The sequence below is a fragment of the Cloeon dipterum genome, chromosome 4 (assembly GCF_949628265.1).
Source record: "Cloeon dipterum chromosome 4, ieCloDipt1.1, whole genome shotgun sequence".
Lineage (NCBI taxonomy): Eukaryota > Metazoa > Arthropoda > Insecta > Ephemeroptera > Baetidae > Cloeon > Cloeon dipterum.
Window position 1 is genome coordinate 14892901 of NC_088789.1, and position 12957 is coordinate 14905857.

Here is a 12957-nt window from a genome sequence, read left to right on the forward strand (position 1 = left end):
TGCATCTGAAAGAAAAATCAAATTTTTTGACGTAAATGAAAAATGTACAAACGAAAGCAAGTGAATTAGCCTTAGCCCAAATATTTTCCACTCCTACTGTTGGCCGCGGCGCAGACAACAATGCTAATGCAAGCGCGCGCGGCAGCGAACGGGGTCATGCCGTGGAGCGTTGGTGGCCCAGACGGCCATGGCAAAAACTGTAATTTCCCAAATAACCAATGAACGAAACGAGCGGGCGCGCTGCGTGCGACGGGAAAGCAAAAGCATTGCCTCGTTTCGGGCTTTATTATAAGTAGAGCAATTTTCGGCCCTGTCAAGTGTCGCGCGCGCGGTACATACATACATGAGTGCAGAGCAGAGCGACAAAATATGCACGCGCGGCGTCGGATCGGAGTTTTGGGCACCGCGCGTTCGCCAGTTAGTCTGCGGGCCGCCGCCGCCGGGTGCCTGCCGGGTGATCAATGAACTCATTGAGTGCTACACTCCCCCATGCCGAGCGCGAGAGCAGGCGAAATATTTATTTATGTGTTCGCCGACGACATGCCCGCGCGCAGATATTCTGCCTATTGTCTAGTTTCCGCGTAAATTCAAACGCTTTTGTCAAAATAATGCGCTCGACTGGGTGCACGCACATTATGCTGAAAACAACCCTTAAAAATCAGAGTTTATTCAAAAAGAAAAAAAAATTAGAGGTTTCTGCCGCGAGATTTAAGGCGGCGGCTGGCGGGACCGGCTTAGCCGAATTTTTTTCCCGGCGGTGCCTCTGGCTATTTTCACCGGTGGCTGGCGGCTGGCGAGGCTGAAAAATATTTTAAACGTGAATGTCAGCCGGAAGACATTTTTTCTCCAGCAATTTAATTTTTGACCCTTTTGCACCGGCGGCTGGCGTGGCTGGCGCAGCTTAGCCAGATTCACGGCGGCTGGCGGCTGCCCACGTGACCCAAAATTTGCCGGCTGCTGCAGGCGGCGCAGCGCTATGCTAGCTGAGAACTCTGGAAAAATCTATCCTTTGATGTTTTCCTGAATGAAAATGACACCTTTTAAATATTTATGACAGTAAATATTAAATAATGAAATAATATTTTAATAACAAAATGAAATAATATTTTAATAACAAAATTAATTAAACTTAAGCACTTTCAAATTTTACCGATAGCGAAATGTTCCTTAACTCTATAAAATATTACTGCAAGCCGTTTTTTTAACAATTAATGCCGTTTGCTAGTCATCAACTTTTTACAGAGCAAACATTAATGAAATCGTAAAATTTTGAAGAAATTAATCGAGGAAAAGTCAAAATTACATATAAATCGATACTTTCCGTCAATAAGAGTCTACAATGAACAAAAATTGCCCATTATTCAAATATTCCCCGATAAGACTCCATACTATGGTTTCCCTTTCATAGCTCGCCTATGGTGCTATAGATTTGAACTTTTCACTGGTCATTTATTCATCTATTTCATGAAAGTCAACATGTCTGATGCAAAAAATGCTTTTAATTTCGGTCGGGATGCGGGGTTTCCTTGTCAGTGTAATCAGTGTAGTGTTTGATTATTTTAATTTTCTAGCATAAGAAAATATTTATTATTCCTAACAAATATTTTGAAATTGAAATAAGCTAAATCCTTTTGGAAACCAGCAAAACTGTTTTTTACAAAGCAGTGCTTTTTTGGTTAAAAAATGTTTTTAAATCCCTGTGTTATAAGCTGTTAGAAACCAAATTTTAATTGAGTCGGACTACAACGTTGGTTTCCAACAAATGAATAATAATAAATCCGTACATTGCTTCACATAGGGTATAAAATTGTTCTTTAAAACACTACTGATTTTTTTCTATATTGTCTGAAAGAATATTTTGCTTTTAAATTTAATGTTTCGACGTAATCAATAAAACCTGTAAATATTTCGGATAAATTAGAACAAAACAATTTGAATTAAATTAAAGATTCTTAACAAAAATTGTGAAAAATGCTTCTTGACTTCAAAAAGAATAGTTATTGATTTAATCGACTTCAGGCAGCACCGGAAACCTTGCTTTCGCCGGTCCAGTTGAAGCTTTTCTTAAATATGTCACTGCTTCTCTCGTGATTACTTGAAAACTGCGTCTAGACAGTTTATGCTTAAAGCGTATTAATGGCTAAACCAGTCTGTTGGGATTAACTTTAAGTGCTCTAGAAGTCGCGGCAAAGCAAATCAATTTTTTTGTGTATCCACGGCCGCCGCTTTTGATAAGGAAATAAAGAAGGATCTCACTGAACCTTAAGTGAAAAGCGCCGATGCTGGTGTTGTTTAAAATAATCAACACGGCCACGCGGAAAAGGAACAAATTAATGAATATTAATGGATTATTCCGCATTCAAGCCAAACGCTCCTCTGATTCTTTGCTGATGAAAATTAGCTGTTCGGCCAAATTGGTCACTGCCGATGCCCGTTGGTAATTGAAATTTGCTCGCTAGTAGCCATTGACACGATTGCTGTCTACGGCGCGGTGCATATATAATTATTGCCGGATTAACTGCCCGCCGCCGATTAGGTACGGAGTGTGCCGAGTTACAGACTATTGATCAGCAAGCTCCCTTAACGTATCCACCACGTACAAGCGGCGGCAAAATGTGCCTCATACTTCTCAGTTGGCCCTTCTTGGTCGCAGTAGACGAGGAAGCGACGGCTGAAAAGTGAATATTTTTTACGCTAGTGATAAGTTTCGTTCATATTTATTTAAATCAGAATTGAACGCGTCATTTCATAAAGGCAGAGCAAGCTTTAGGGAATAAAGACTGAAATATGAAATAAAATGGAAGGCGTCAAAATTATTTTTCTATCCAAAGATTCATGCTGCTTTTTTAGTCGGGAGTATTTTTGTGTTTACGTTTTGTGTGTGCTTTGAACAAATATTGGACACTATGATTTGTAAAATGTGATTTCTGTGTTATAATATAGCGATGTGTTGTTAATTGAGCACCGGGAAATTAGCAGACATGTAAATAAGAAAAAAATATTTTTTTAAATTAATAGGAGTTGCTTATTTCCCTTTATTTCACATTGCCCAATTGACAATGCATCGCAAAATATTCAATCCCATTGAAGCACTGCAGCCTAAAAGTCTGAATAATTTCTCCCCCAGATCGTTTTCCTGTATTTTGGCAAAACCATTTCAACGAGTGTTTAAAAAATAGAAAAAATATTAAATAAATTAATCATTTAAAAATTCTAATTTAAATTTCTCTGCTAATTTCACATTGCCCGCAATAAACAACACACCATCGCTATAATAATGGTATCAGTTAAGTCATGATTAATAATAATGTCACAAAACCAATATAAACCAAATAAAATAAGACAACTATATTTCTTTATTATTCTTATCAAGATTTATAAGCACACAAACGTACAAAGTGACAAGAACTTTGCATGTTGCTGAAGTAGCTAAGTTGCTTGATTTGAGCAGTTTTTGTCATTTTAATTGTGCTGTGAATGTTAAAAAATGAGCACGAAAAGTTTTAAAAAATAAACTCACTAACTGATGGGATCCTTAAAGAATTTCTTTGCATGCTCGTGACTAAGACAAGAGCGGGACAGCAGTCTCTAAAAGATGTAGCTGTGGGTGGAGGAAAAATTACAATAATTTATTACGCTCTATTTGCTCTCTGCCGTGCTTACTTTAAAAAGCCTCGGTGCTGGCTTAAAACATGATTTGAACAAAACGTAAAAATTTAACACAAAACCGGCTCGCTTGCTTCGCGTCTCTCGCTGTACAAAGTGTCATTTGCATTATGCAAATTCAACAGGGAAAATATATCGGAGGGTTCCACTTCTTGCATGATTTCAACGAGTTTTATTCAAATAAGAGCAGAGCCGGAGACAATAATTGAAGCAATCCGCGCGTGTACTGCAGAAAAATGGGTACCACACGTAAGTTGTATTATTTTCGTAATTTCCAGCCAAAACTGGCACGTTTTTTGCGGAGCGCGTCTCCGCTGTGTGTTGTACTTGTCTCCCGCTTTGTATTCCACTTGTCTGTACCGAGAGCGAGTATAATTAAATTCGTGTACGCAGCAACAGCGAGAGGTAATGCACACAACAGGGGGCCTGCTGACTGTGTTGTGCGAGCAGGCGAGCGAGCGCTGCCTGGGACTCTCTCTCTCTCTCTCCGTCTAATGAGGGATTAATGGCAGTGCTCAATATTTTTGTCAACACGTGGCACGGCAGCGCAGGAGCTCTCTTCGCTTTTTAATCCCAGCGACGGACAAAATCAATATAAATGCGGTGCTAGACAAAGTTAATTATGTACCAGACCGGTGTGTGCACTTGGGATTAATAATTTCCCAGCGTGCTTTCATCACAATGCCAGACTCCCCTTTTTAGTGTAATAGGATTTTGCTTATTCCACGCAAAAATAAATGCGTGGAAAATTAAAATTTTGTTAAATTAAGATTTAAAAGAACTGTACAAAAGTGCTTTTTATTAAGCAATCAACACGCCATTTGATATTTGTCAAAAGAAGTTAACTTATTGTTATTGTAGCATTCCCAGATCCAGGATGGTTTCACCGCATGTATGTCTGGGTAGAACTCTTGAAGCTATATTAACAGTTATTAGTTGCGAGGGTTGCAAACTAAATTAATGCATTATTACCTCACGGAGGCCTTCCTTTGATTGGGTGACAAGAAATTTGACATCATCATTTAGTTGGTCTTCGATTTTCCTGAAATTTCCATAATTTGAATATAAAGCTTTTATCACAGCATTAGAATAGTTAACCCTTTGGCTGCAATGATGTAGCGTTTTAGGGTCTTCTTCACGTCTTCAGCCAGTTCCTCATGCAACGTGAAACGGAGACCGCTGAAGATTTCAGGAAGGGTTGGCCACTTTTCCACCTCAGCGCTGTCGCTGTCTATGTCAGTCTCCACATCATACACGTCAATCACTTTTTTCCCATTTGTTTTGGGATCAGGACTAACTGTAAGGCTAAATAAAAATTTAACACATTAAAATATAATATGTTAATAATATTTGTTATTACATTTGAGCCTCTTCATCTTCACTACTGTCCTGTTCAACAACGTCTGGTACATTGCTCGGACCAGCAGAGGAAGTTCCAGGAGCGTCTGCAATTTATTAACCATTAACTCATTTGATACTAATAATTAAAAAAAAAACGTTGAATCCCAATAATTTCCTTGTTAGAGGCAAGTTTTAAATTTTTTAAATTATTGTTTGTAATGTCTAGGCCAATTTTTTACCGATGCTTCACTTTCATATTTATTATTTTAATATTAAGGTCAGATCAAGACAAAGAGGTCAGTGTTAGTTAGCAGTGCACGAGGTCTGCCCAAACAATCTACAATAATTACGAACTTCCCATCAAAAATATTAATTTAAATAGGGATTTCACCTCTGATCGAATCATATAACGTTAGTAATTGAGTAATAAACGATTCAGGACACACTACAGTCACTAACTGGGAATCCCTTTAACACTTAGAATTTTAAATTATTTATCCTTGACTGTCCATGACTATGTTTTAATCAATTTTTGATCTGGAAATATATTCCGACCTCCAGTGTCTACCAAAATTTCTTCTTCGCTCTCAGATTCATCTTGGTCTGCCTTTTCCAGAGCAAATCTGCATGCAATATAAAAATTAATGTTTTCTTTTGTTACAAATTCCTATTCGACCAATTTCACCTGCGCCAAGGGAACCTTGTTCTCTTTCTGAAGCACTGGTCAATCCAATCCTTTGTCACTATTTTTCCATTGCCCATGGCTTTGACCTGCTTTACTTTTGGCGTGTTGGAGAATGCGCCTCTGCAAACAAACAGCGGTCTCATTCAGCATTAAAAGAAAATGAGGCAGAGCTCTACTAACATTAGGTGGGTGCATGTTTTGTCCCAATCTGCTTTGTACTTGGCGCCCATGTCCAATGCATTGTCGCGCAGAATCCCTCTGGCTGGATTTTGGAATCCACTCAGCACAATTGTCACTCCTTTCAAAAGCTGGTCGAAAGGCAGTTTCTTCTGCATTCTTTTTATTCCTGTTTTTGGTTCTATTCATCACGATTTTTTTTTAAAACGTTGAGGATAATGATATCATTACGTACCAGGCTTTTTGACTTCCGTTTTCTTGTCCAATTTAGGAGTACATTTTTTATTTTGTGCTGAAGGAGGCTTATCCTTTAGATGGCCCTTTTGCTCCTTAGCTTTAGGTGTAGAAACTTCAATTTCTTCCATGTCATCTTCTTCATCACTTCCCTTCTCAAGCTTCTTTCTGATTCTTCCAACTCGGTCTGAGGGTGATGCTGAAAAACAAAATGTATATAGGTAATACTTTATGTAACTATTTTTCTGCTCTTGTAGCAAATTTTGCAAGGGCATTATTTAACCAATAAGATAAAAAGTTAATACCAGTTGTTGCTGAAGTTGATGGGGAATTCAGCATCCTTTTTTTCGCATCTGGTGATTTTGTGCCCTGTGAGTGGTCTCTCTTCTTTGGAAAGATGACCGCCGCCTTTGTCCTCTCTGGAACTACTTGTGGGGAGCTAGACGCATCTGAGATGGCTGCATTCACTATTATCGACAGAATATTTGGCTGTAACTTAATAAACATAAATTCCATTAAAATTGCCTGTTTTTGGTGATGCTGTTAGCCCATCTGTACTGGCCTTCCGCCGTGCAAAGAGGCTTCCTGGCAAAATGTTGTCTTCTTCCTCATCTTTGATCAAAAACCTGCCCAGGGAAGATGTGCCCTTGGATGAGCTGCTGTCCGCTGGAGCCTGAAGTTTTATAAATGACAAGCCAAACTGTGCATGCGGGTTGAATTTCTGTTGGCAAACGATCTGAGGAGAAAATTAATTAGCTGCGAAAAGAATTTCAAAATTAATTGTAGCACCTTGATTCTGTCCCAATTTTGCTTCACTGTGTCCTGGCAGAGTTTGTCTCCGTCAAACATTCGGACACGAGTCATGTCAGTGCCACTGCGAGACTCAGATGGGGTCATAAACGAGGAGTTTACCAGCAAGACCTGCCAAAAACACAAAATATGTGAGAAGTGTTATGAAATATCAAGGCAAGAACCACATACTTCATAGTCTTTTTCTGGAGCACTCGACCTGCCAACATGCACAGTAACAAACGCCGAACCATTGTTTCCAATGTCGATTTTATTTATTTTCGTTTCTTTTTCAAGCTGAATGACAACCGTAGCAATGCTGTCTCCGTCTTTTTTCGTACGCCATTTCCGACTTGAGTTTAAAAGATTTTTAACAGGAAATGCCTACAATTAATTCAATGGGTAAATTACAATCAGTTTTTGATTGATTTTAATTAAGACACTCACAGGATCTTCACTGCTGCAACTCACAATGTGCTGTAGAACAACGTCGGGCATGTTAATATCGTCAAATCATACAAGATCACTTTCAATAAGGTCAAAAAATGAAGCAAAAGCGGAGCAAAATAATGTAAACAGATAACACCATGCCTACGCCGGCAGTCGATTATTTTGTGAATTGGCGGCAAACTCGCGACATCTCGCGGAGCGATTTTATGCAACCTACCGCACAAGCAACACAGACGGGTTGCATACAAAGATTATTGACTGTGAGAGCAAGTCGTTCAAATTTGTAAAACTCTCTAGGTCTCAAATATTTTATGGCAATCAATACAAAGGATTCTGATTTAAACAAAAATATCCCGCAAGTTGAATGATTTTTAATCACACACAATATAATTAAATAAAATGTTAAAGTTATTGTTAACCCCATCAAGAGAAGCCTATAGGACAGAATTTAAAGTCTTCGGATTTAAATCTCAGTATTTTCTTGGAACTCTCTGCAGTTAAGCATAAAAATTAATGCGTGTTATCTTGTGGTTGTTCACAGCTTTAACATCAATATTTTTACGAATAACCTTAGCATGTTGCAGCACTGCGACTCATTGTCAGTTGGTGGCAGGGAAGAGAGCACTTTATATAAATTTCAAAATTAGTTAAATTAATATACACTTGCTGGCATTATATCACTAATTGTCAACTTGATCTAAATAGCTTTCAACATTTACTGATTACAACATTTGAATATGTTGAAAAGTATGGAAGAAAAAATTAAATTCCAGCTAGGATTTACAGAATTCAGAAGGGCGAGAGGTGGTGGAGGCGGCGGCTGTATAAACGAAGGTGATGCATATGAGACAGATCGTGGCAAGGTCTTTGTTAAAAGGAACAGCAAGAAAGACGTAAATATGTCATAAAATAATTTCACTTAGGTATTAGGTGTCAAGTTAAAATATCAATCTGGAATCTCATTTTCAGGCAAAGCTGATGTTTGACGGCGAATTAGAAGGACTGAAGGCAATTGAAGCAACCGGCACCTTGCGAGTGCCGCATCCCATGGCTGTTTTCGACGACCCTAACGCAGGATGCGCTTTACTCATGGAGTACCTGGACTTAAAGAATCTAAGAAAATATTCTTCACAGATGGGAACTGATCTGGCAAGGTAAAAAATTGAATTAAGAGCTCAAAATGTCTATTTAAATTTGTGCGTTTAAGACTCCACTTATCAAACCAGAAAAATATCCAAAAAGCCGAAAAAGAAGAATCTAAAGTTGGGGAAAAGCAGGAAGATTCTCATCAGCAGGCGATAGAAAAGTTTGGCTTCGATACGCCGACATGTTGCGGTTATATTCCAATGGATAATTCTTGGGGAGAAGATTGGCCAGTATGGAATTTAATATTCTCAAAATAGACGACCTGGATTAAATTTTTTCCTCGTAATTCCAGCAATTTTACGCTAGAAATCGCCTGGAATACCAAATTAAGCTAATTGAAGAGAGCGTTAGTAAAATACTTTAGAAAAAAAGTAACGTTTAAAAACTTTCATATGGCTATTTTTGTTACTTACAGAATGGAGATCGCGAATTGATGGAACTTTGGTCTGTACTGCAGTTGAAAATACCAGTATATTTTCCAAAGGAACTCAGCATAGTCCCTTCACTCCTGCACGGAGATTTATGGAGTGGTAATGCTGCTGAAATAGACTCAACACCTGGTGAGCTTTGAGTTTAAATTTTTCTTTGGTTAAAGCCTTAATGAATATTTCAGTTGCATTCGACCCAGCTGCATTTTATGGCCACCACGAGTTTGACTTAGCCATCGCAGGAATGTTTGGTGGATTCAATAGCCAGTTCTACAACGCCTACCATGAAATTATTCCAAAAGCTAAAGGATTTCCAAAGAGACACAAACTGTACCTTCTCTTCCATCATTTAAACCATTGGTAGGAGTAATCAAATTTTGCTACTCTACAATATTTTACAAAACCCAATAATTCCAGGAACCATTTTGGAAGTGGCTACCGGAGTTCAACTTTAGGAATTATGAGAGAGTTGGTCAATTAAAGAGTGTGATTTGCAAATGAGAGCCATTTCAAGTTTAAGTAGCTTTGTTACCTTTTACTGACAGAAATAATCAAAACGACGGATCAAAGCCAGTGACTCTTTTGATGGCAGTATTGGTTTCGATTTGCGACATCTGCTTCAGCTCTAAGAACTCCATGCTGAACGATGCCCTTCCAGAAGTCATCGTCCTCAGTTCTGTTGAGTAGCCAAGGAGCTCTGCCAATGGCGTGTGCGCAACCACCACCTATTTAGTCATAACAATTTGGCTTGGATAAAATTTTGAGAGGGAAACAAACTGCACCTTTTGCTTTCCTCGCTCTGCAATTGTTACAATATTTCCTCTCCTTCTTGTTAGGTCAGAAATTATTGCCGAAACAACATCTGGGTCAGCAATCAGTTCCATCTGCATCACTGGCTCCAGTAACCGAGTTCCTCCAACTTTTAAAAGCTTGAAATCGACAGTAAAAATTATAAAAATCATCACTTCTTAAAAGACTTGGCAATCTCAACAAATGCAATAAAATAGCAAAAATAGCAGAACTATATACAATTCAGACCCCTTGCAACCAAAATATTTGAATTTTTTAGTGCAATATCTAAAAAAGAGCAAAACGTGATGTCTGTTTCCGCCCTAAAAGTGGAATTCCCTGATTAAATTAAATCTAATTTGGGAGGGAGGCGATTTTCCATGCAAATGCGAGTTTTTATTTACCTTCTGAATGCATTGCGTGGTAGCTGCAATTATGGCAGTATCAGTCGTGCCAAATGAGGAGCTGAAAGCGTGCAAAACTGGTTTCACACCAACGATAGAGCAGTTGAGTAGTGGTCCACTCATCAGGCCCGATGCTGCTCCTTTCCTCAGTGCATTCTGGATTTTCGGGGGTAAGGAGTTCAACTTGGCAGCGTTCTCTCCAAATCTGTCCACCTCTAGTTGATATTTTATATACTGGTCTTGCGGCTCCAAAGAAATCGTCAGGTTGACGTTATTTTGAGACGAACCTGAGAGAAATGTCTATTGAAACAGTTAAAATAAAGGATCACAGCATAATTACCAATTTTTTGCGAGAACTGATGTGAGTCCTTTACTGCATCTTGAATTATTTCTTTGTATGCTATTTGCATGGGTCCCAAATCAACGTCAATTTTGTACTCGGACACGATTCTTTCCTTTATAATTTCAATATGCAACTCTCCCATTCCACCCAAAACCATTTGGCCGGTCTCCTGGTTGAAAGACACCTTCAAGCTGTTGTCTTCTCGCTGCAGTTCAGCTAGGGCCTTCTCCAAAGCTTTCTGGGTGGACTAAACAATCGTTGCCTTTATATCAAGTCACAGAAAATAATCATTCAAATCTACCTGTGAGGGGGGCTCTATGGAACAAAAGAAAACCGGATCAAGAGAAGATCCACTTGTTGCTAAAATGTGCTCTGCTTCGCTTGCATCAATTCCCTTCAACTTCATCAGCTTTTCTTTGGCACTATTTGCAGACGATAAATTTCCAGTGACTAGATCCCCAGCAAACGTGTCCTAACAGATTAGAGATTCAAGATTAACAAACTAGAAAATTAAAAAACAGCGGCACCTTCAAGCCTGTGACAGACACAATATTCCCACTACTCATTTCTTGGACTTCTTGAAATTCATCAGCATAAGCAACCATCATTTGTCCTGTCTGCTCAGCCTTCTGCTGACGAACATTGAACACTTTTTGACCCTGCAAATAGAAAACCATTATCATCCAATGCAAATATCACCTTTCTTACAGCTACCTTTTGTAAATTTCCACTAAAAATACGCATAAAGGTCACAGCACCTTTGTGTTCGTCGTGTCGAATTTTGAAAGCCCTAGCACAAAATGAGCCTTTAAATAATTCAACTAGACTATCTTTTGGACGATCAAGGGGTGAAGGTAGGTAAAATCCAACAGCGTCCATCAATGGTTGAACTCCTACGTTGTGATAGGAGCTCCCACAGAGTACAGGAACGCACAGCTGTTACAAATCATTTTAATTACTTTAAAAAATGACAAAATAATAATCAAGCGGACCCTACTGAGTGTTGCTCTCCTAATAGCAGCCTTCAGCTCGGCAGGGCCAACATTTGATAAGCTCTCCCGTTGGATAACTTCTTCTGCGAGAATTTCATCCACATCAGCAAGCAGTTCAACAAGCCGAATTTTCTCTTCCGCAGCCATTTCCAGCAGGTCTTCCTTCAAAGGACTTACTTTCACTTGTTTGCTCTTGAATCTGTCCCACTCGAGCAATTTCATGGACACTAAGTCTATCACACTTGAAATGCCTTTGTCACCAATTTCTTTCAAAGGTATTTGCAAAGCTACAGGGTAAGCGCCTAGTCTACTCGCTAACGAATCAATGCTCATTGAAAAACTGGCATCTGCCCTGTCCATTTTGTTCACAAATGCAATTCTTGGCAGCTCGTGTTTGTCGGCTTGGCTCCATACTGTGCATGTTTGAGCTTCAACACCTGCAGAGTTATAATACATATTTAGTTTGTTAAAAGGGCATTTATGGCTGTCCAGGTCATCACTACCTGCAGATCCATCAAGAACAACAACAGCTCCATCCAACACCTGGAGAGTTTGTTCTACTTCCATTGTGAAATCGATGTGGCCTGGGGTGTCAATCAAATTGAATCTGTGTCCATTCCAGCCAAAGGTTACAGCAGCGGAGGTAATTGTAATTCCTGAAGGAGAATATATTTAACATTTTTTACATTTCTCACAAAGCAATATAACCATTAACCTCTGTTACGCTCCTGGTCCATGAAATCAGTTACGGTATTTCCGTGATGAACTTCTCCCATTTGTTTTATTGTACCAGAGTAAAAGAGCATTCGCTCGGTGGTTGTTGTTTTACCTTAATTTAAACTCATAATATTAAGCTCCTTATTAAAATGTTAGTCTGTTTGAAAAATCACCTGCATCGATGTGAGCTAAAATTCCAAAGTTTCTAATTTTATCAATGACATCGCTATTTTGAAGATTTCCATAACTTTGCACCTGACAACTCTGACCTACATGATACAGTCTCCTGCAACGCTCTTTCCACAACAATAATTTCCTCACTGTCAGCAAGGCCATTTTTTATTTCTTCAATATTTTGATTGTGAAAATCTGAAAATTACATACATACATGAATATTATTTTTGTTATTTTAGCTGCAGTAACATAAATCTAAAAAACATTCATTAAAACACGTAAAACAAAAACACCAGAGAAATGAGGAAGAAAATATGTATAGGTAATTTACTAAATTATTTAAGTTTAAAAATACACAGAACTTGTAAAATACATAAACGGAAGAGGGTGTCCGAAGTTGTAATTTTTACCATGACGACACACGGCAGCGCAATTATGTACATAGAAAAATTTAAATGCATTCATGAATCTAAAGAAATGATAGTGACCTTGCCCTTGCCGGAAAGTTTGTGAATGTTGAGAGAAACTAAGGCTATCGTCCATCCATGCCAGATCCATGCCCCTATAATAATGTTTTTGTTTATATACGAGAAGCCCAGTGCTCATGCTCACTGGTGCCCAC

The 12957-nt window shown here is 38.7% G+C and overlaps 3 protein-coding genes across 3 annotated transcripts; 1 reads left to right on the top strand and 2 right to left on the bottom strand.

The window, feature by feature from the left end:
* Positions 1-4431: 4431 nt before the first annotated feature.
* On the bottom strand, positions 4432-7499 carry XRCC1 (DNA repair protein XRCC1). The gene is made up of 13 exons (XM_065488831.1): positions 7340-7499; positions 7085-7276; positions 6893-7024; positions 6629-6839; positions 6409-6570; positions 6105-6302; positions 5873-6050; positions 5693-5812; positions 5563-5630; positions 5027-5111; positions 4765-4971; positions 4639-4708; positions 4432-4583 (listed from the first exon to the last, which is right to left on the bottom strand). The coding sequence occupies exons 1-13, from the start codon at positions 7388-7390 to the stop codon at positions 4476-4478; spliced, it is 1782 nt and encodes a 593-aa protein (XP_065344903.1). The 5' UTR covers positions 7391-7499; the 3' UTR covers positions 4432-4475.
* A 366-nt stretch (positions 7500-7865) lies between these two features.
* On the top strand, positions 7866-9440 carry LOC135942621 (ketosamine-3-kinase-like). The gene is made up of 7 exons (XM_065488833.1): positions 7866-8235; positions 8312-8496; positions 8550-8718; positions 8781-8834; positions 8904-9048; positions 9102-9276; positions 9334-9440. Exons 1-7 carry the CDS (start codon positions 8080-8082, stop codon positions 9395-9397), a joined length of 948 nt encoding a protein of 315 aa, XP_065344905.1. The 5' UTR covers positions 7866-8079; the 3' UTR covers positions 9398-9440.
* On the bottom strand, positions 9431-12891 carry mRRF2 (mitochondrial ribosome recycling factor 2). The gene is made up of 12 exons (XM_065488830.1): positions 12824-12891; positions 12335-12530; positions 12160-12273; positions 11948-12100; positions 11445-11881; positions 11167-11388; positions 10980-11111; positions 10754-10924; positions 10450-10699; positions 10110-10396; positions 9699-9845; positions 9431-9641 (listed from the first exon to the last, which is right to left on the bottom strand). Exons 2-12 carry the CDS (start codon positions 12495-12497, stop codon positions 9468-9470), a joined length of 2250 nt encoding a protein of 749 aa, XP_065344902.1. The 5' UTR covers positions 12498-12530; positions 12824-12891; the 3' UTR covers positions 9431-9467.
* Between the last annotated feature and the right edge of the window lie 66 nt (positions 12892-12957).

Excerpts from the sequence above, each read along its gene's own strand:
- mRRF2 (XM_065488830.1), bottom strand. The coding sequence starts at position 12,497 with ATGGCCTTGCTGACAGTGAGGAAATTATTGTTGTGGAAAGAGCGTTGC. Across the intron at positions 11,882-11,947 it reads TGTTCTTGATGGATCTGCAG|GTGTTGAAGCTCAAACATGC; the intron begins GTAGTGATGACC and ends ATAACTCTGCAG. Across the intron at positions 10,925-10,979 it reads TGTCTGTCACAGGCTTGAAG|GACACGTTTGCTGGGGATCT; the intron begins GTGCCGCTGTTT and ends CTAATCTGTTAG.
- LOC135942621 (XM_065488833.1), top strand. The coding sequence starts at position 8,080 with ATGTTGAAAAGTATGGAAGAAAAAATTAAATTCCAGCTAGGATTTACA. Across the intron at positions 8,236-8,311 it reads AAAGGAACAGCAAGAAAGAC|GCAAAGCTGATGTTTGACGG; the intron begins GTAAATATGTCA and ends TCTCATTTTCAG. Across the intron at positions 8,497-8,549 it reads ATGGGAACTGATCTGGCAAG|ACTCCACTTATCAAACCAGA; the intron begins GTAAAAAATTGA and ends TGTGCGTTTAAG.
- XRCC1 (XM_065488831.1), bottom strand. The coding sequence starts at position 7,390 with ATGCCCGACGTTGTTCTACAGCACATTGTGAGTTGCAGCAGTGAAGAT. Across the intron at positions 6,051-6,104 it reads AACGGAAGTCAAAAAGCCTG|AACCAAAAACAGGAATAAAA; the intron begins GTACGTAATGAT and ends CGTGATGAATAG. Across the intron at positions 4,972-5,026 it reads GAAGATGAAGAGGCTCAAAT|CCTTACAGTTAGTCCTGATC; the intron begins GTAATAACAAAT and ends ATTTTTATTTAG.